The sequence below is a fragment of the Antedon mediterranea genome, chromosome 8 (genome assembly GCF_964355755.1).
Source record: "Antedon mediterranea chromosome 8, ecAntMedi1.1, whole genome shotgun sequence".
Classification (NCBI taxonomy): domain Eukaryota; kingdom Metazoa; phylum Echinodermata; class Crinoidea; order Comatulida; family Antedonidae; genus Antedon; species Antedon mediterranea.
The window spans coordinates 16,863,959-16,885,614 of record NC_092677.1 but is presented as its reverse complement, the minus strand read 5'-3'; the positions used below and the strand labels follow the sequence as shown (position 1 = coordinate 16,885,614).

General features: G+C 31.9%; 2 protein-coding genes across 2 annotated transcripts; one reads left to right on the top strand and one right to left on the bottom strand.

The window, feature by feature from the left end:
- Window positions 1–5,151: 5,151 nt before the first annotated feature.
- LOC140057761 (aspartate aminotransferase, mitochondrial-like) lies at window positions 5,152–14,803 on the bottom strand. The gene is made up of 11 exons (XM_072103483.1): window positions 14,666–14,803; window positions 14,223–14,379; window positions 13,930–14,058; window positions 13,312–13,445; window positions 12,910–12,997; window positions 12,346–12,414; window positions 11,847–11,882; window positions 11,277–11,427; window positions 10,129–10,294; window positions 6,122–6,272; window positions 5,152–5,648 (listed from the first exon to the last, which is right to left on the bottom strand). The coding sequence occupies exons 1-11, from the start codon at window positions 14,737–14,739 to the stop codon at window positions 5,526–5,528; spliced, it is 1,278 nt and encodes a 425-aa protein (XP_071959584.1). The 5' UTR covers window positions 14,740–14,803; the 3' UTR covers window positions 5,152–5,525.
- Window positions 14,804–14,955: 152 nt separating this feature from the next.
- On the top strand, window positions 14,956–21,566 carry LOC140057764 (NADH dehydrogenase (ubiquinone) complex I, assembly factor 6-like). Its single transcript, XM_072103485.1, has 7 exons — window positions 14,956–15,103; window positions 16,251–16,431; window positions 17,089–17,187; window positions 17,738–17,840; window positions 18,283–18,416; window positions 19,138–19,239; window positions 19,935–21,566. Exons 1-7 carry the CDS (start codon window positions 14,964–14,966, stop codon window positions 20,118–20,120), a joined length of 945 nt encoding a protein of 314 aa, XP_071959586.1. The 5' UTR covers window positions 14,956–14,963; the 3' UTR covers window positions 20,121–21,566.
- The last annotated feature ends 90 nt before the right edge of the window (window positions 21,567–21,656 follow it).

The following is a 21,656-nucleotide window of genomic DNA, read 5'->3' as shown; positions in this document are numbered from 1 at the left end:
ACAAAATAAGAATCAACTGCAGTAGTTTCAGTTATTGGTTTTCTGAAATCAATGAAGAATAAATGGAAACACTGAGATTGATGTTAATATTAAGTGCGTTTACTTTCCTACGTGTGATCATTTTACGTTCCAGATCTCCAAGATAAAGAAAAAAACAAAACATCTTCATTGGGCTATAAGCGATGATTGACATGACAATAATTATACTAATAATACCGAGCTCATTAATGTTTTTATTTAATAATACATAATGTCATACATTAATAATGGACTATTCCTATCAGCTACATTAACAATTTCTGCTGTGGCAATTGATCGTTCAAATGTGCTAGTACTATGGGCGCCGCTTCGTTATCACGCCCTTGTCATGACTAAAGCGCTACAGGATCACGTCAGTTTTGATACTCACGCTCCCAATCTTATATATGGTAATTCTTTATTATATAAATGAATTATATTTTATCTGTGTCAAATCTATTAAAAACTACAGAATAATTGGTATACCCCAGCATTTGGTAACAAAAGGAAAATGTTACTGGTATTGCAAATTCGTATAGTTGTGGTAATAAAGATGACAATATCAATAAGGTTGTTTTGTTCATTTTGTTTCATTAGGAACCTACTTGTAATTATTATTAGACTATTAAATATACAGAATCTCTTCATCGGCTTATTAACAATTTTCGACTCAACATCAACCATAATGATTATGCCAGGATCACTTAATCTGAATAATGTAGATTCTCCAATTGTTTTTGCAACTGCTTGTAGTATTTACAGCCTGCTAATATATTCAGCATTTGCAATAGCTATTGATCATTCAATTGCTCTGGTGACAACATTTTTTTGTATTATTGTCAAACTATAAGCCCACTGCAAGTATGTTCCCAATGGCTGCAACACTTATTGAGGAGGTCACAGACCTTTTAAAAGGCATGATTAGTTTTAAAGTAAAATCAAAATGTGTATACAATTTCAGAGACTATTTAATATTTAATTGATTTTTGCTAATATATAAAAATACGTTTTGTTAATTAGCATATTACACTTAATATCACATATCAAATCAATACATTATTAGCATCCATCAACTGTCAATCAAACTAAACCTCAAGTTAGCGAGCTAAATTAAGAAAAATATTAGAGCACTTTACTACATTGCTGGCTACAGAAGAACGACTAATAGTATTAGAGAAAGGAAAACTTGAAGCTAAAGAAATTAATAGTCTATCAAATGGAAAATTGTACTAGTGCTACTGATTGGTATGGCAGCATTTTGAATAAAGATAGCGTGAATAAGGCAAGACTGGTGCTATACTGTGTATGTCCATTTAGCTTTATTGGAAATCTACTTGTAATTATTTTATACGCAACTAATGAAAAATTACGTAAAATACATAATCTCTTCATCGGCCTACTAGCGATTTTTGACGCAACATCAAGTTTATTAATAATGCCTGGATCACTGGCTTTTAGTGCCAATAATTCTCCAATTATTCTATTGACTGCTTATAGTACTAACAGCCTGTTTATGTCTTCAGCATTGACAATTGCTGCAATAGCTGTTGATCGTTCCATTGCTTTGGTATGGGCACCTCTACGATACAATGTTATTGTAACTCTCAAGCGTTACATTTTTGTAGCATTCGCAATCGCAATACTACCATCTATCTGGATATTGACTGTATATATTGTTGATAGAGATAGTATCCTTTTGTTGTTTTCTTCAGTTCTCTCGGTTATATTGTTAGCTACTATTTTGCTGTACATCAATATCTACATAAAACTAAAACAAAATCATACTAGGCCTACTGTAAACTTAAGCATCAATGTTATTGAAGAGTTTAAAAAATTGTTTAAAACATTTGCTATTATTATTTCAGTGTATGTGCTCACATGGGGACCAAACATGTGTGTTACTTTTGTTTTTTTCTCTGGACTTTTTATGAACTGCTCAGATATTCCAGAAGTTATCCAATTTGTTTTGCCAATAACATATATTGTTTTAGTTGTAAATTCATTTATAAATCCAATTGTTTATTGGTTTCATCTTACTGAATTTCGAAGATCTATGAAGGAGCTACTTTGCAAGAAATTGAATCCACGAAGAACAAGAATAGATATTATTGTGTGAATTAAAAACTATTGAGATAATGATCCCTCCAGTTTGAACAAACTACTAATTTTAGCTATATCACGATAACACATTCTCTAATTCAGATCGTTCTATCCACTCTTTATATTTTCATGTAATAATAATAATAGATAATAATAATAATAGATAGATTTATATAGCGCAAATAAACGATGTCTCTATGCGCACAACAATAAAAAGAAATAATAATAATAACAATAATAATAATAATAATAATGCGCTGCTCTCACAGCATTTATTAGGTCCAATAAGACATCGGAAATTCCTTTTTTTGTACAATATTTAAAAAGAACGAATAAATATAAGAACGTAATACACATTATACAAAATTGCACAAAAAACATTATACATAATAATAAAAATACATTATATAAAAATTACTTAAACAGAACCAAATTATCTAGTAACGGTGTTGTTGAAAACTGAATTGACTTAGGGATATATGATTTGGAATAACACGGTGGGATTGAAGTCGGATTAATGATGGGAGAAAATTATATTCTTTGAAGAGGTAAAATCAATATAAAGTTTGGAAAGAAAATACTAAACCGGACTGTGACTGACAGCATAAGAAAAACAATATTTTAATTTAAAAAATGCAAAATATTTGAAGATGTGAAAATGAAACAAGACTTTTTTTACATACAAACTTGTTGCTGTTTAAAATGTTGAGATTAATTGATTAATAATTATGGTTTGAAAACAGGCTTGTGAAGCTTGTAAGCAAGTGCAGAGGTTTGTGAGCATGTGCAGAGGTTTGTGAGCATGTGCACAATTTTGTGAGCATGTGCAGAGAGGTTTGTGAGCATTGCAGAGGTTTGTGAGCAAGTGCAGCGGGCTTTGCGCATGTTTAGAGGTTTGTGAGTAAGTACAGGGGTGTGTGAGCATGTACAGAGGCTGCTAATATATAACAACTAAAATTACTTAATTTCGAATATTACGCTCTATGTCATATTTCACTAATTTTGACCCAAATTTTAAAAATGTTTTCTCATTATTACATCCGGTTAAACCTAGATAATGGTTAGTTGTATAAATATTTATTTACTTAGGGTTACTGTACTATAAAATTTATTTTTTATAAATTTTTATCTTAATTAAAATGTATAGTAGTTACATAACTGAAGACATTAAGCAATTAGTTCATTGTTGACATTGATTTAAACTTATCACGCATTATATCAAATTTCATCAATATACCGACGTATTGACCTGTCAATCAAAGCTAATAAATAAGAATCATAAACATTTATTAAATAATCAATATTAATTGATGTTTGAAAGATTTTTAATTAGACACTAACATACAAACCAATCTGGTCATAAAGTATACGCTACAGTCGATGTCTCTATTTTCTTTATTGGCGTGATGTACTCAATCGGTTCTTGTACTGCTCGAAATACAAATCTATTGTCATTAATAAAACTTAACGAACGACAAACAAAACTCGCTTTGATGGCGGTGAATTAAAATTCTACATAGACTTTTTTACAGTAGAACTCATTATAAGAATTGTATATTCTTTTTTTTTAAATGCATTTATGTATATATATATATTTTTATATTGGATGGTTGTGTAAATTTTGCTCGTTTTTGATATATATCTTTGTAAATTTGTAATTGTATATTCTTTATTTTTTTAATGCATTTTTGTATATATATATATATATATATTTATATTGGATGTTTGTGTAAATTTTGCTCGGTTTTGATATATTTTTTATTTATGTTAATGTTACTGGACGCAATTCAGTTTTGTACTGCCATGTCTTTGTTTTAATAAACCAGAATAATAATAATAATAAAAAGGGAACAACAATTGACAAATATGCCAAAGTGAACAAGAAGCAGCCTCTCATTAAATATAACACTATGTGGTTACAGTGCACTTTAGGTGGGCTTATCATGGTATTCAAGCTGCATACAAGTTGTTTTTCTGACGTTTCTTTATTTCTTTCATTCTTTCTGGCAACATTTTAAAACGCAGAAAAAGGCTTTGTACGTAGATAATATTTATTCATGTTTAATGTTCCCCCTGATAAGTGAGTATGTAATAATATACAAATAATGAATGTTTATGAGTGTAATGGTACAAATAATGGCATGAGGTGAATGATGAAAGGTTGTATTCCAACGATGCAAAGCCGAGTTGATATTTAACTTTTCATCATTCACCATAAAGCAAATACTGAATGTTTTAAAAGGTACCAAGCTTGATTAGCTCCGGCTATATCTTGGCTACCTTTTGTATTGAAATATTTTCATATTTCTTTAAAGTGTCATTAACAAAACTTAGATTTGAATTGGATAGATTTGAAAAGGGGGAATGTGTGTCTTAATATTAAATCTCACCTGTTCTGGTACAATAAAGAAGATACAATAAAGAAGAACAAAGGTTTTATATTCGTGTAATGGTACAAATAATGGCATTTGGTGAATGATAAAAGGTTAAATATAAACTCAGCTTCGCATCGTTGAAATATAACTTTTCATCATTCACCTCATGCCATTATTTGTACCATTACACTCATAAACATTCATTGTTTGTATACTATTACATGCCATGTGACCCACTATCATCCAATCAAATGACAGGAATTTATTTAGGTGTTCTATAATACCAGTTTTTACAGTATGTAATCATATGATTCAGTATAAGTTAGTATTAGTCAAGCAGCAAACAATCAATGCATGCTTTTATTATTGAGTAATAGTAAATATAAAATTACACTTAATATTTTTAGTATAAATCACAGTTTTACTATAAATACTTATGAGTGTAAACATTGAGAAATATGTAGGAGGGATTTGTGACAAATTTGATGTTAAGATGGATTCCACATAGGTCAGAATAATGTAGAATTGTAAGCTTGATTGTATCAGTTTCCATGTACACATTTGTTAATTGCATTAAATTGTGTTGAATCAGTCATAATTGTGTGTGGCATGTTTCTTATTGGAGTATGAATTAAATTTTTACTTTTAAACAATCAAAGACATTTTAGTTTTCATATTTATTAATAGACTGCAAACTTATAATAGTAGAATATTTCATTTTAAAACCATTTAATTGCAATTTGCTTGGTTAAAACTTGAATTTTCACCTAGACTCAACTCAAGGTCGGATGGTCACATTATTTAGTGCTTGCATCCTTTCGTTGCATTTTAGTGAGAACAATCCTTAATATTTCAGTCAATTGTTCAGTCAAATTGTCTATACCAAATCTTGTTGGATATGGTCAGTTAATAAAACACACAATCATCTATTAATGATGAAACATTACGAATTCATATAATCATTTTAAATATTATTTTTTACTAAACCTTGACGATTATTATTATATAAATGTTAATTTGTTTCAGCTGATTTTACTTAGTAACTTGATGAATGGCATGCGCTAGGTATGAATTATTTGCTGATGAGATTCCAGCTACTGATATACGGCCATCTTTTGTTAAATATACGGAAAATTCTTTGGTAATTCTCTCCACCTAAAGACAAGAAATAGTTAAAATTATGGTATAAATATAATGAAATAAAAACATAAAATTCTAATACGTTGTAATAGATTTATCACAAATTAAAATAAATGGTGCACTGTGAAAGTTATGTTCTTCATCACAGTGATAATACTGGACCACCTTTTCTAACCATAGGACTAACTTCTTGTGTTGTAAATTACACTCTAATTTATTTCTCTAGTTTAAAAGGATGTCTAGACTATCAAACTTTATGTGACAAAAAAATGTGATGTGCTCATAATTATATGGACACTATGATGTCAGATTACTACCATATTTGGGCACATAACACATTTTTTCCAAACTTGTTTAGCTTAACTCTTTTCTGTGATTCCACATATAGGAAATATTTTCATATTTCTTTAAAGTGTCATTAACAAAACTTAGATTTGAATTGGATAGATTTGAAAAGGGGGAATGTGTGTCTTAATATTAAATCTCACCTGTTCTGGTGTAAGTCCAGTGAAGCAAAACATTCCAATTTGATCAGTGACATGTGACCAGTCATGCGTGGAGCCTTCTTTCTTTAGGTTATCTGCAAGCATCTTTCGCATGTTGATAATTCTATCAGCCATAAACTTGACATCACCAAGCCTGAAATTCGGAAGAAAATACTCCACATCAGTATGGCAATTTTCCTTAATATAATATAAGCACATTAGCCAACACTTTTAATACCGGAAACCTTTTATGAACATGTCTACAATTTTCAGTATAGTATTTCGATATCTTAAAATGTTTGTAGGCCACGTAAGAGACAAACTTTAAAAAAATGGATAATATTAATAACCATATACAATAATTGTTGAAAATAAACAGAAAGTAATTGGTCAGATATTTTTCCCTCTTCAGATTTAATTGTATTCTGAACTCAGTGCATTGAGAACACTTGCGAACAAATATAAATGAAAGAATTCTTGGATGGGACTCAAACGCAAACGCACCTCCAGATCATTAGCCTGGCCTTGACAAGTGTAAGGCAGATTAATACAAGCCTGTAGCCAGTGGGGAACAAACTCCACTTTTGCCTGGAGTGCCCTTTTCAACTAGAGACAAGTAGCGAAAGTAATGGTAAATAGCTTGAGATGATTTTTGCCCCTTTTGTGGTAAAAAGAACCTCCCTGTAAAAATCATGGATATATGCTTGACTAATTTTTTAATTTATGCAATGCTACCTTGCAGTTAAGAATCATCAGGTGTAAAGTAAAGTATTATTAGAAACTAGAATTTAATTCGTCACTTTGACGAATTATAGGTGATCATTGTTATCATTTTAATGAAATTAACATTTTTTAAACATGCATGTACGTTAACATACGATCGTAAAAAGTTGATGTACGCCATCCTATGACATGATGCATAATCTTATATCGCTGAGTTGTGCCTATTATATGCCATATACAATAATTGTACAGTATATACTGTATATCTATATACAGTGTAGCATAGGTGAAATTACGGGACACACATCATGTTCTAATTTTTTGGTATGATGGAATTATCAAAATAAACTCAAAGATGACAATTTCGAAAGATAATAAATTGAGCAAATAAATATAAGAATTGGAAGAAAATCTGGCACGTAGAAGCGCTGTGCGCGCTCTTTGAAATTTGTATAACTTTGACGAAAAAGATGAAAAAACTACTTTTTAACTTCATCTGGCCATATGTTAACGTCACAACATCTGATAGGCTTGGTTTTTATATGAATTCATATCTACATTTTATCAGCTTTCATAATAAATTATAATCGTCAAGGTAACCTTCAATTCTGAAGAGTTGTAAGATATTAAAATTTACGGCGAAGGTGAAATTACACGACCTACGTTATTCAAGTTTTTACGCGTGATGACGTAATCAAAATGAAAACACTGACAACTTATGAGAAAGATAAATAATTAAGCAAGCACACACTGAAATTAGTGCGAAAATCGGGCTCAAATAGCAGAGATGCGCTCTATTGAATGTGATAACCTACACAAAACGGAAAAAATCCTAATTTTTAAATTCAAGTGGCCATTTGATGACGTAATACCATTTTGTACGTCTAATGTTTATATACATTTATATCTACAACGTATTGGCTTCCATATTAAGTTAAAAAAATTGGGGGTCACCTGCCTCTCTGAAGAGTTATATTCATTTTAAAAAGGCCTTAATTTTTACAATTTTTTGCACTTTTGTGCAATTAATGTGCGCATTTTGTCATGTTTAACGTGCTCGTAAAGCGTTATTTTAAGTCGGAATGGACTCAAAATCGGAGAATGTACTAAAGATTGTGAGAAGAATGTGATGTTTACATCAAATTTTATTTTTTACGCTTTTTACGAATTGCGTGCGCAAAAACGTGTTTTTGCGCAGTAATTTTTTAAAACACGCAAATGGCCTAATTCATGCTCTAAATTGATCAAAACATAATTTTGAGCTTTTTAAATTTTTAACGAGCGATTTCACGCGCATGACCTACGTGCGCGTGCATTTTTATTTGCTAATATTTTTACCCTTGATCTGAAGTTTACGTATAGTGAATTTCATTAATATGTGATAATTAATTATGGAGATATGATTGATAATGTGATTTCACAAAATGGCGAATAGATGACGTCACGGATGAGTGATCACGCTGAAAACCTTATTAGGACTAAGTTAAAGTATTGGAAAGACATTCTGAAATGTTGGTAATCATTGACATTAAACTTTTTGAGATATTTGTTACACAAAATCTGTACAGAAAGAAATTGTGAAGAAACATTTTTTTTTACAAAAACAATTTCTCACTAGAATTTAATTCGTCACTTTGACGAATTATAGGTGATCATTTTTATCATTTTATTGACATTCATATTTTTTAAACATGCACATATGTTAACATACAATCGGAAAATGTTGATGTATGTCATCCTATTATACGCTTATTATAGTGCTGAGTTGTGCCTATTATATGCCATATACAATATGTACAGTATATACTGTACTGTGTATATCTATATACAGTGTAGCATAGGTGAAATTACGGGACCCACATAATGCTCTATTTTTTTGGTATGATGGAATTATCAAAATAAACTCGAAGATGACAATTTCGAAAGATAATGAATTGAGCAAATAAATATAAGGATTGGAAGAGAATTTGACACGTAGAAGCGCAATGCGCGCTCTTTGAAATTTGTATAACTTTGACTAAAGAAATTTAAAAACTACTTTTTAACTTCAACTGGCCATATGATATCATCACAACATTCGATAGGCTTAATTTTGATATGAATTCATATCTACATTTCATCAGCTTTCATAATAAATTATAATCTTCAAGGTCACCTTTAATTCTGAGGAGCTATAAGATATTCAAATGTATGGTGTAGCTTAAATTACACGACCTAGGTTATTCAAGTTTTTACGCATGATGACGTCATCACAATAAAATGTTGACAACTCACGAGAAAGATAATTAATTGAGCAAGCACATACTAAAATTTGTGCGAAAATCGGGCTCAAATAACGGAGATGCGCTCTATTGAATGTGATAACCCACACAAAAAGATAAAAATTACTAATTTTTAAATTCAAGTGGCCATTTCATGACGTCATACCATTTTGTACGTCTAATATGTATATATATTTATATCTACAACTTATTGGCTTCCATAATAAGTTAAAAAAATTGGGGGTCACCTGCCATTCTGAAGAGTTATGTTCATTTTAAAAAGGCCTTATTTTTTACCATTTTTAGCACTTTTGTACAATTAATGTGCGCATTTTGTCATTTTTAACGTGCTCGTATAGCATTATTTTAAGTCGGAATGGACTCAAAGTCGGAGAATGTACTAAGGATTGTGAGTAGAATATGATGTATACATCAAATTTTATTTTTTACCCTTTTTAAAAATCGCGTGCGCAAAAATGTGTTTTTGCGCAGTAATTTTTTGAAACACGCAAATGGCCTATTTCATGCTCTAAATTGATCAAAACTTAAATTTGAGCTTTTTAAAATTTTAATGCGCGATTTCACGCGCATGACCTTGAAACACGCAATTTTTTATTTGCTAATACTTTTACCTTTGACCTGAAGTTTACGTGTAGTGAATTTCATTAATATGTGATAATGAATTATGGAGATATGATTGACAATGTGATTTCACAAAATGGCGTATACGCGACGTCATGGATGAGTGATCACGCTGAAAAGCTTATTAGGACTAAGTTACAGTATTTGAAAGACATTGTAAAATTTTGGTAATCATTAACATTAAACTTTTTGAGATATTTGTTACACAAAATCTGTACAGAGAGAAATAAATAATAAGAATAAGAATAAAGATTTCATACAATAACAATAGGTGATCATTTTATTCTAAATGATCACCTAATAATAATGTACCAATCTGGGTGCAGCATAAGCCCCATAGTCAGTAGTTCAATGGGATTGAGATTGAATGACAAGTATTTTTACCATTGTGTTCGGAGATCAGGTGTGTTGAGTATGGTTGCTGCAATACGAGCTCCATGGATTGGGGGGTTCGAGTATAACGGACGAATTGTGATTTTGACTTGCGACTCGACACGTTTCATTTCTTCTTCTGATTCGCAGACTATTGTAAATGCTCCGGCTCGCTCACCTGTGAAATTTAAAAAGTATTTTTAAATCAAAAGCAAAACAATAAAAATTCTCTTATCTATTACTAAGTTAAATATTTAGTATTTAAAGAAAATATCTCATGTGTGAGGTTGGTGAATATGACCATTGGAGAATAAATGCATTCAGAACTTTACATACAATAACATTAAATCTCTTAATAGAGTGAATTGTGCATACAATTGGTATCCTCCATACAGGAATGAATAACAACCAAATGATAAATATAAATTATTCGTAACTGCAAACATTTAATTCATATTGCAAGAAATTCCATATTGCTAATTAGCATTATTATACTATTAATATTCTATTGTGTCTTATTCACAATATTTTACCGTGCGGTGGCTCAACTGTTTTGAACGATGCAAACAAGGTTTTATTGAATATTTTAGATTGCTGTTTTATAACACACCTGATTGTATTCTTTCAATTTGATTGGTTAATTACGCATCATGTGTCATTTGAAATTAGACCTACCTAACAGAAAAGTGATATCTAATGGTAACTCTATTTGATTTCTGTCAACATTTTGAGAATTTTTGACACATGATGCTGTTGAATGATTGCGTTTGGAAATCACTGTCTTTTTAATGGCCTAGCTTCCCGGCCTAGCACGATTTATAATGGATAAATTGAATAAAAGTAGGTGTGTTATAAAACAAAATGAATGTCTGCTCTATTTTCAAATCGGCTTCGCCTCGGTACAGTCAATTTTTAAACTCATGAAATATTCTCACCATCCAACTCATAAACATTAATTAAATATCCCACATGTTATTTTTGTATCCTGCTCCCCTCCCTCTCTACACAATGAGTAAAATAATCTTTGTGCAGATCTTTTTTTAATGACACAAGCATGGTAAGTACAGTGGTAATTTTTCTGTTAACCCATTGATTGTAGTTGTGATTTCTATATAATGTATGCTGGGATAGCGCTATTAGAAAGCCCTGATTATTTGTACCATATAATCCCATGTTCTTTGAGAATGACTGGGCCAACATTATCTGATGTCCATCTTTTAGAAACTGCCTGACAGCTTGAGCATCTCTGTCAATGTCACCACTAGCAAACCCTTGATACGCCATGTCAAAAAATGGGAACAGTTTCTTGCTCTGTAAAATATAAATTAAAATATCAAAAACAATTTTGTCTTCATAGACTATAACAGCAACAAGTAAAAATTGTATATTGTTAATGAAATACCTCATAGGGCACAATAGTAAGGAATGAATTGAAATCTGACTGTGCCACCAAAATGCATTATTCTCATTGCATAATCCTACAATTTATAGTCCTTATCCGAGCAGACTTGTTCTACAACCAGAACCATGGAGCTTCAAACCCTTGCCTATGTTATGGCTACATATTACAGTTCCACTGTCTTAACCATTCGGCCACTTACTCACTCATGCAGTAGGTTACACTGTGTGGCTTTCACCATCTATATTTAGCATAATTACAAATTGTACCAGTTTCCAATTACACTGAGAACAATTAAACACATTTTAAAATCTATTTTGCATTTTTTTACCTTAACCAATTGGCTCAATTCTTTCCAGTCTTCAGGCTAAAATAACAAAGAATAAATATGAACATTTTAATTGTTTAAAATAAATAGATGTATGTAAAACAGATCTCATCGACAGTGGCGTAACGGCTATGAGTGCTCAGTGGCTAAACCCAGGAAACCCAGAGTTTATGAGGGTCCACAAGCAGTGCCCAGAGGAAACTTAGAGTTCCTAAACCAGGGGACTCAGGCTTCTGCGTTAGGCCACTGCTCATTGGAATAATTATACCACCAGACATATCACTATCTACAATATTGACATTATTAATTATAATTCTCTCTAAATATCTTTTGCTAAAAAAAAAACAAATAAAAACATGACAACAATTCAATAATATTCACCGTTTTTTTAGAGGTTTCACATAATATTTTGTTCATTAAACCTAAAATTTCCCATTTTTTAGTTAAAAAGAGCTCTTCAAAAAGCTCTACCATACTCTCTTTACAGCAAAATAAATCCTACCTTTGGGTCGACACCTGTTGGGTTATGGGCGCAAGCATGCAGCAAAATAACTGAGCCCTCTGGGATTTTCTGAAAAATAAGAAGATAATAATTTGTAATTTGAATGGATTGACAGTGTGTATAGTGCAAACCAAAACAAAATTAAACAGCAGTCACTATTTTTAAAAATACTACCTCATAAATAGCTGTTAATGTATATGTTTTGCACCTCTCCCATATTAAAGAAAGTGCCATTTTAGGAAATGAAAAAATAAAAATAAATTGTAAATTTATCATAAATAATCATTGTCCTAAAAATGTTTTTTTTAAATATCTAGCCAGTTAATGAAAACAATTTTAAAAACCCATCATTATCGTTTGGATGCTTTTGTTTCAACCCCTCTAAAGCTTTGTCTACACTATCACAATTTTTAAACAAAAAAGTGTGATGTGCCCAAATATGGTAGTGATATGCCCAAATATGGTAGTGATATGCCCAAATATGGTAGTAATGACACCATCATGTCCATATTAATACATCAGATTTTTCACTGTCAAAACACGGTATTGAAATTGTTTTCTTACTGATATATCTTCAAGGCATCCAGCTTTATCAAATCCACATGTGTTCTTATCATAATAGCGATAGGCACCAAGTTGTAAACCAGCATGGCTAAAAATAAAGTAATTTGCCTTCAATTATAAATTACATTTTTGGAAATCAACATACATAATATCAGTAGCTAACTAGTATCTTCTTAGAGACCATGACAAATTATTTTACTGCAGTTACTGCAGTAACTACAGTACCTATTGTTACTCTTTAAACCTGTTTATGCAATTATTTAGCAAGCTTTTTTTAAATTTTAAAATCAGAAACTGCATCATAAACTTATACAAACTAAAATCATACGTTATTGCAGTAAAAAATATAGTTACTGCAGTAACTATACAGTAGAATAATTTTGACATGAATCTCTTACTTACGTGAAAATTGGTGTATGATTGCCCCATGAGGGAGTTGGTAGGAAGACTTGTTTATTGTCAGGGAAGTACCTCTGAAGAAAGTTGGCACCAACACGAAGAGCTCCAGTACCTGATATTGCTTGAGATGTAATATTCTACAAAGGTAATGTTTTCATAAAATCTAAAATTATATAATTATTTTATAAATTTAATTTTATTAATCATTATGCCATTTTTTCCTGTGTAAATTTGACCAGCTATGGATTTACCCGACACTTACAGTAGCTAGAAAAGATTTTCCTACGTTCCCTATTAGTATAGGGAGGTTTTGAGGGGTTGTCGTCGTCCACAACATTATACGACTATGGCAAGCTTAAATAAAACTGATTGATCAATAAAATGATATTGCTAGAAACCCTTTCATATCCATTTTAACAAGTTATTTTAGCAAGTAAAAAAAAAGTATTTATTTACTTTGGTACTCAGAAGTTTTTTGGGTACAGTAGGTGCTTTGTTGAAATTACGCTCATGAAAGGTCTTATTAATAATAACCTTTTGTGAAAGCCCTTGGAGCTGGGTTTCCCCCAGCAATAACACATTCATTGGTTACAGTGCAAAATATTATAGGTAAAGATTTACCAGCTTGTTTGAAATTGCTTCACTGTTCTCTCCGAAGGCCAGAGCGGCCGCTGCTTTTGTAAAATCTGCTAGTCCAGTGATTGGCAAGTATTCTTTGTCGTGATTGGCTGCCATCATTATCTCCTCAGCCTATTAAAAGAGAAAGAAAAAAGAATAAATAATGGTTAATATAATTTTTCTTTCATGGTACAGTAAGGAAGTATAAGGAGATTCCCAAAGTCAGGGGTGTTGGATCTTATTCTTATTAATACACTATGTCAGCTGCAATAACAATTCTTATTTTAAAAAGTTACCTTTCGGACACTAGGAAGGACGAAGGGTTTGCCTTCATCAGACCTGTAAGCACCGACACCAAGGTTCATCTTTTGTGGATTGCTGTCTTTCTTGAAGGCTTCTGTCACGCCAAGGATGGCATCTGGTGGACCCATTTCTACTCCTGACCACCAAGAACTTCATTAAAACAAAAATGTTTTAATTCATAATCATATTCATTTTATGTCAAGAATATTATCATTAAATCAAAAAACAACAATAATGCACACAATATATTGACTAGGCCTATGTCTAAGAGGAGGATGGTGAGATGGGAACTTTGCTCCTTCTTGCCCTGCTGCTGGCCTGGACCGGCCATGCTGTCTCTCTCTGCACAGTCAGTGCATGCTGCTGCTGGCCTAGCCTAGCCTAGCTAGCATTGAACTTAACTTAACAAAACTTTAATAATATCACATAAACCTACCTTGCTCTAGATGCAATAGGAACGCATCTCATCATGTTATCTTTAAGAATATTTCCAGCGCAGGACAGTGCCATTTTTAGAGTGTAAGAACACTTTATTTAGAGGTGACTTGATTTTTGACTATTTATTTTCATGGAAATCACGCGAAGAGTTCGTGAATATAAATAATAGGTAAGGTTATTTACACGACGGTCGGGTTTCGAATATTTTTTTTAAACACAGGTATGAGCTGGCCGCCGCCTCCTCTCATCACATCTCGCCGTCGTGTAAATAGATTAGCGTGTCAAAGGTAAAAATAATGGCCGCCTCCATAAGAACGTTCAGAGTTCGACCGGGCCCCTGGACAAAACGTATTTGTTATGTTTTTACCGGTGTTATGAATAAATGCAAACGCAAAATTTCATCAGAAAGTCATAATTATTGTCTCAACATACTAAGGTAGGAAATTATTAATAATTACTCCAATTAATATTTCTAGGCCGTACTCCCGTTGTATCATTTGGAGTTTTTAGTTGTAGAATCAAATCGATTCCGCCGGTAGAATGCTTAGAGAGTCGTTTCGTCCATTGTTATTTTAACCCACACTTCATCGAAACCTGGTTTTTAAAAGATAATTTTTTTTTTGTGAAACTTTTTAAAAGTATTTTTCTGTATGTAGCTTTCCATTTAATTTTAAATAGGCCTATATAGATATTATAGCCTGATTTATAAATAATAAATTAAATAATAAACAATCACAAAATAACAAATACCTTTTTTTGTTGAAAAAATTGTTTAAATGTAAGCATGGAGTAAAGCTCCATGATGTAAGTAATCGTCATCCAAATTTTTTTAATTATTAGGCCTAAAATTGTATTATTTTAAATTTTATTATATATGTACTTGTCAATTGTATATATGACCCCTGCGGGAGAGGTGCGTCATGGGTGCGTCATTTACAACATTATTGACGCAGGGGTGCATCAAAAAACCTAAATGGTACGTCACATCAACGAACAATAGTGTATCAATGTCCATCACTTTACCACCCACCATATCATAAACAACATTGTCACAGTGTGTCAAAATGGGTGCACCATGGTCATGTCACCTAAGGTAATTTATATTTTTGACGCACAGGTGAGTCGTGATATTCATAAGGTATGGATGCACATCGGACAAAGGACGCACCTCTCCCGGGGGTTGTATAGTATACAAATAATGAATGTTTATGAGTGCAATGGTACAAATAATGGCACGAGGTGAATGATGAAAGGTTATATCAACGAGGCAAAGCCGAGTTGATATAACCTTTCATCATTCACCAAGTGCCATTATTTGTACCATTACACGAATACAAAACATTCATTATTTGTTTTATATAACATCTAAATAACAAACAAAAATGTTTCAAAAAGTACTATTTAACGATCGTTGAATAGTGCGTACTATTGCACGCCATGTGACCCACATTCGTCCAATCAAATGACAGGAATTTATATAGGTGTTATATAATTATTATTAGTGCATTATTATAACATGACAACAGTTGACTCTAAACTACTTAATTTGAATTAAACAATTTTAAATAATTGTTTTTTTCCAGAAAGCATGACTATGAGAACTTTTTATGTTTGCTCCAACTGCCACATCAAGCACTAGCATCAGCGGTAGCTGTGAGGGCATTTAATGCAGAGATAGCAGGAATTAAAGACAGTGTTTCAGAAAAAACAATTGGACAAATGCGGTTTCGTTTCTGGAAAGATAGCATAGAGAATATATATAAAGTATGACTACAGATGATGTTGCATAAAGATAAAAAACTAAAATAATTGTTTGTGTGCAGGAGTATTACTACTGTGTCAGAAGAAACATATTGTGGAACCAGCCTACAAATAATGTTAGGTCAGGTCAATCGATGGTCATCACCTTGACACAAAACTGTGTCGAGATGGGAAGTGAGGAAACATTTTCCAATATCCCTGCATGAGTGAATAAACATGACATACTTTGGTCATTGGTCACCGATCGCCACAAATCAAAAGCTTCTTATTATTAATAGCGACGCTGTGAGAGCATTCATTGATGTACTTTCCTGCAATAGTGGGTTAACCATTCAAATTATCATTATTTAACTAAACAAGAAAAGAATCTTCTGTCTGCACAAAGTTGATTGACAAAAAAATTGCGACATGTAATAGTAATATGACATCATCATGTCCATATATGATCACAATTTGTGATAATGTAGAAAAAGTATGCTGCACAATTTGTAGATACAGGTACAGTAGGCTAGGCTTCTTTCAGTAGGTCAGGCTTCCTTCAGTAGGCCTAACAGGCCCTAGTTGTAGTCTGACTTTCCAATCCCAGTCACCTCTCCTAGGGGCATGTATAATATACAGATTAAAATAACATTTTAAAAACCTACTATATTCTTCTTTCAGTCTAGACCACCAAACCATCCAATTGCCATTGAACTGAGCAGGGCTGTTGAATCACATAAACTGTCAAAGAGGTGGTTTAATAGAGTGTTAGAAGCCAGGGTAAGTTGTTTATTTATGCCTAAATGTTTCTTCATTCACAACAAACAGTGCAAAGCAACAATGATGGTTTGATTATAGAATATACGTACAAAAAAAAACAAGGTAAATCTATATAATAAATTCATTCAAAATATATTTAGAAAGTTTAGTACAATACATTTACTTATTTTTAGACCAAGTACAGAAGCAATCTAATTTCCAAATTGTCTTTTTTCTAAGTTAATGCAATTTAATGTACTATACAGTAGGCCTAAATAAATATCTAAAATAGAAAATAATAGAAAAAATATATGCATCTCATTATCTTTATTTTCTTTCAAATATTAAGCATAAAACATACAAAATAATTCAAGGCAAATAGGAATCCATAAATCGAGGATGTTGATAAAGGCCATTACAACAATTTAACATACTCTTTCATAAGAAATAAAAACAAAAGCATAAAAATGTCTATAAAAAGCAATCAAAACAAGATTAGCAGAAAACAAACATTGCAGCCAAAATATAATATATAGTAATATCAATTTTCATTTATAAATTATGTATAAAGGAAGAAACAATTGATGATAGGCCATTTCAAACACTGGAGTCAGCAGAGGAACATGCAGAAAACACATCATCAAGTATTCTTTACCTTATACTAGAATCATTAGGTAAGTAAGTTTTTTATAATAAATTTACATATTTTAATTATAATATCTTAATTGGATTATAAAATTAAAAAAAACATACATGTTTAGGTTTTTTACCTTATTTGATCTGAAAATAAATATTTATATAATATTGGACTAGCAACATTCTATCAAAAAACGTTCTATTAATTATATGTCCAAGAGTTGGATGGTAGAGAATATTTCATGAATAATACAAAACATTCATTATTTGTTTTATATACACCCCTACAATCGATTGATGCGATTTGCTATGAACACTATTGTTTTTCCAACAAGCATATTTCTTACCTTACCTTATTCTTACTCATTTGATCTGAAAATCAATATTTATATAATATTGGACTAGCAACAATCTATCAAAAAACATTCTAATAATTATGTTTACAGTATTAACATAATTTAAATTTATTGTTACCTTTAGGTGTCCAAGATCTACATGCAGATCATGCTGCAAGCCATATAGGACGTGCCCAAGGCCTTGTCACGTTGTTACGTTCTGTACCATTTCATGCACAGAGACGAAATGTACTTCTACCAATGGAGATAACAAGCAAGGTTAGTTTATGTTCTGTTTAAATTAGAATAAAAAAAAAGAAGCCTAGTGTTGTTCTATTTGTTCCTACCCACAAATATGACTCATGACAGTGCAGTTAATGCATTTTTTATATTTTTCATAAAAGTGGCTAGATGTTGTGGTATAAGGAAAAAGGTTAATTTCAAGTTGATTTCTGAGTGGTTAAGGCAAGGATGTCAAAACTTCATAGTAACATTGTCGGCACAGGTTTATACACTTGTTCCATGGTTTAAACAATATGCCCTGAGTTCACAGTCAGGTTTATGACAAGCAGAGGTTACACCATACTAGAGTTCCACGCAGGACCCTAAAAATATGTTTTATATTATTCAAAACTTTCTTTGGTTATCAAATCAAAAGTGTATTGGTGAATTGTATGGTGCCTGTTTAAGCTTGGTAGACACAACACAGGAAAATTTATGACAAAATCCATCACTTGTGATTGGTAAAATAATTTATGTTGCACTTACAACCTTGTGTTGTGCCTCTAGTTGGAACCAATCATTATGATTCATTGACAATACAGTTACTGTACTGTAACACCCACAGCGCCTTGACAAAATTCTACATAAACCATCTATACCTATCTCTTGACATAGTAATAGTAGGCCTACTGCTGGATGTCAGCCTGTGGGTTCAGTTGGAAAGGTTATTCTTTCTAAATAAAATTGAAATAGATAAATAGCAATGTTTTTTTTACAGCATAAAGTTTCACAGGAAGATTTGATTAGAGGTAAAATGGAACAACCTGCTAAAGATGTAATGTTTGAGATAGCAAGCAGAGCCAACGCCCATCTTGAAACTGTAAGTTCTGTATATAAACTCATCATCCTTGTTAATGTTACCATACTCCTTTTCTTTATCTTTATTCTCCTTTACCAATTTTTTATTTAATTCAACTACTGTACTGTGTTTCATTATCCTTCTCCATTGTCATTTTAATCATTTTCTTCATCATCATCATCATCATCATCATATACCATCTATTCTTTATCATCATCATCATCCTCATCATCGTTATTGTCTCTATCATCTATTCCTTATTATCATTGTTTCCATAGTTCTTTCTTTTAATCATTTTCATTATCATAATTGCTATCACCCTTTTCCTTGTCATTTTCTTTATCATTATCATTGTCTATACCATCATTCTTTATTATCATCATTATTATTCCTTTACTTTTCATTAACATCATGGTTCTCATAGTTTTTCCTTTTATTAATTTTCCTTGTTTTTGTTATTGTCGTCATCATCATCTTTGTTTATATCCTCATCATTGTCCTTTTCATTACATCCTTTATATCATCTTATTTCTCTATCGTTGCTAATTGTTCTATTCGCATGCTATCATTGGAGAGAACTGAAGCTGAAGTGTATCGTCATTGTTCTGTACCATTTTCTTTCTTATTCTGTTTTTAACATATGTCCTCCTAGTATAATTGTAGTAAATTTACATAATAATCTCTCATATTATCAATGTGTATTCATTTTATTCCAGGCACGGTCATTCCGTAAGGACGTTCCCAAAGAAGCTTTACCTGCCTTTTTAGTAACACTTCCAATGCATGACTTTCTCACTGCAATACAGAAAGTGGACTTTGATGTATTTGATCCCAAATTACAGAGAAGGAATCACATGCTACCTGTAAGACTTTGGTTACAACACAAAAGAAAGACTTATTAAAATTTAACAGTGTATTACCTTCGTCAATTAAGCTATGTCTTCACCCTGGTTTTCTTCATCCTGGTGTGATTGTCTCCAAAAAGAATCTGTATTACAGATTGCAGGTCCACCTGTACTCGCTGAACAATCCCTTTTAGTTTAAAAACAATGAATGTTTATGAGTTGAAAAGGGAGACTATTGACTGTTGACAAGAGTGTTAAGTACATGGGTGATTATTTGTTCTAAAGCACACTCAATCCGCTGCTTCCATCATTATAAAAGGCAATGTCGTGCTCCAAATTTGTACGTGAAGTAAAAGTTATAGACAGTGCACACTACATGTTGATTTTGGACAACATAGAATTTCAGAATATTATTAACATTTTGTTCAAAAGGCTGAAAAAAGTACTGTACCATTCATTATCACATGTCCACTTTTACAATCAGTTGTAGTTGTAACTAATACTGAATGACACACTCTTTTTTTATTGGGTAGGTCTCAAAGAGTTGCGTTTAGGGGTGCCCTGTCATACAGTTGTCCTGTCTCCTCGGGAGTCCCACAAGGTAGTGTACTAGGCCCGGTTTTGTTTAATGTATTTACTTTAGACTTGTCCTCCTCCATTGAATCGAATATTTTACTTTATGCCGACGATGTAGCTGTCTACAGGGCAATAAGATCTACCGAAGATAGTGCTGCATTGCAGAACGACATAAACGAAATTTATAATTGGAGTGTTCTTAATAAATTACCGCTTAATCCTATTAAATGTAAGCACATACGGTTTACTAGATCAGCCAAACTTAAGAACAGTGCAATCAATTATCTAATTGGGGAGAACGTTATTGAGAGGGTGGAGTGTTTTAAATATATTGGGATTACCTTTACACACAAGCTTGAATGGGTACCCATGTCGCAAATGTTAAGGCTAAGGCGTCCAGGCTTCTGGGGTTTATCATGAAACCACATCGTTATCCCGAAGCTTTTTAATGCTCTTGTTAGACCTATTATGGAGTATGGGATGCCGGCGTGGTTTCCGTATCGAAAGGGAGAGATTGAATCATTAGAGAGGTTCAACGCCGCATGACCAGGGTTTGTATACCTAAATCCTGGGGCACCCTGTCTTATGAGCAGAGACTTAGAGTTCTTGGTCTTCCGTCCTTTGATGGTCGTATAAATTACCTTTTGATTTTCTTTGTTTCCAAATGTCTCTATAACAAATATAATTTTAAAATTTTTGATTTTCTTCAGTTTAACCTCAGACGTGACAATGATCTAAGATTTGTTCACAAGTTTGGTAGGACAATTCTAAATGTTCTACGTTTAAGCAGTTTCAACGCTCATGGGATAGGTTGCCTCAGGATCTTAGAAATACGCTCCCGATTAACTTAGGCTTATTTATTAATAAATTAAACTGTTTTATTAAGCAAAATATTTCCTTTTATTCTTTTACAACTATCGGCCATTAATCCACGAAAAATTGAAACTTCATTTGATATCTGTGATAATAATAACAGTAATAATAATAATAATAATAATAATAATAATAATAATAATG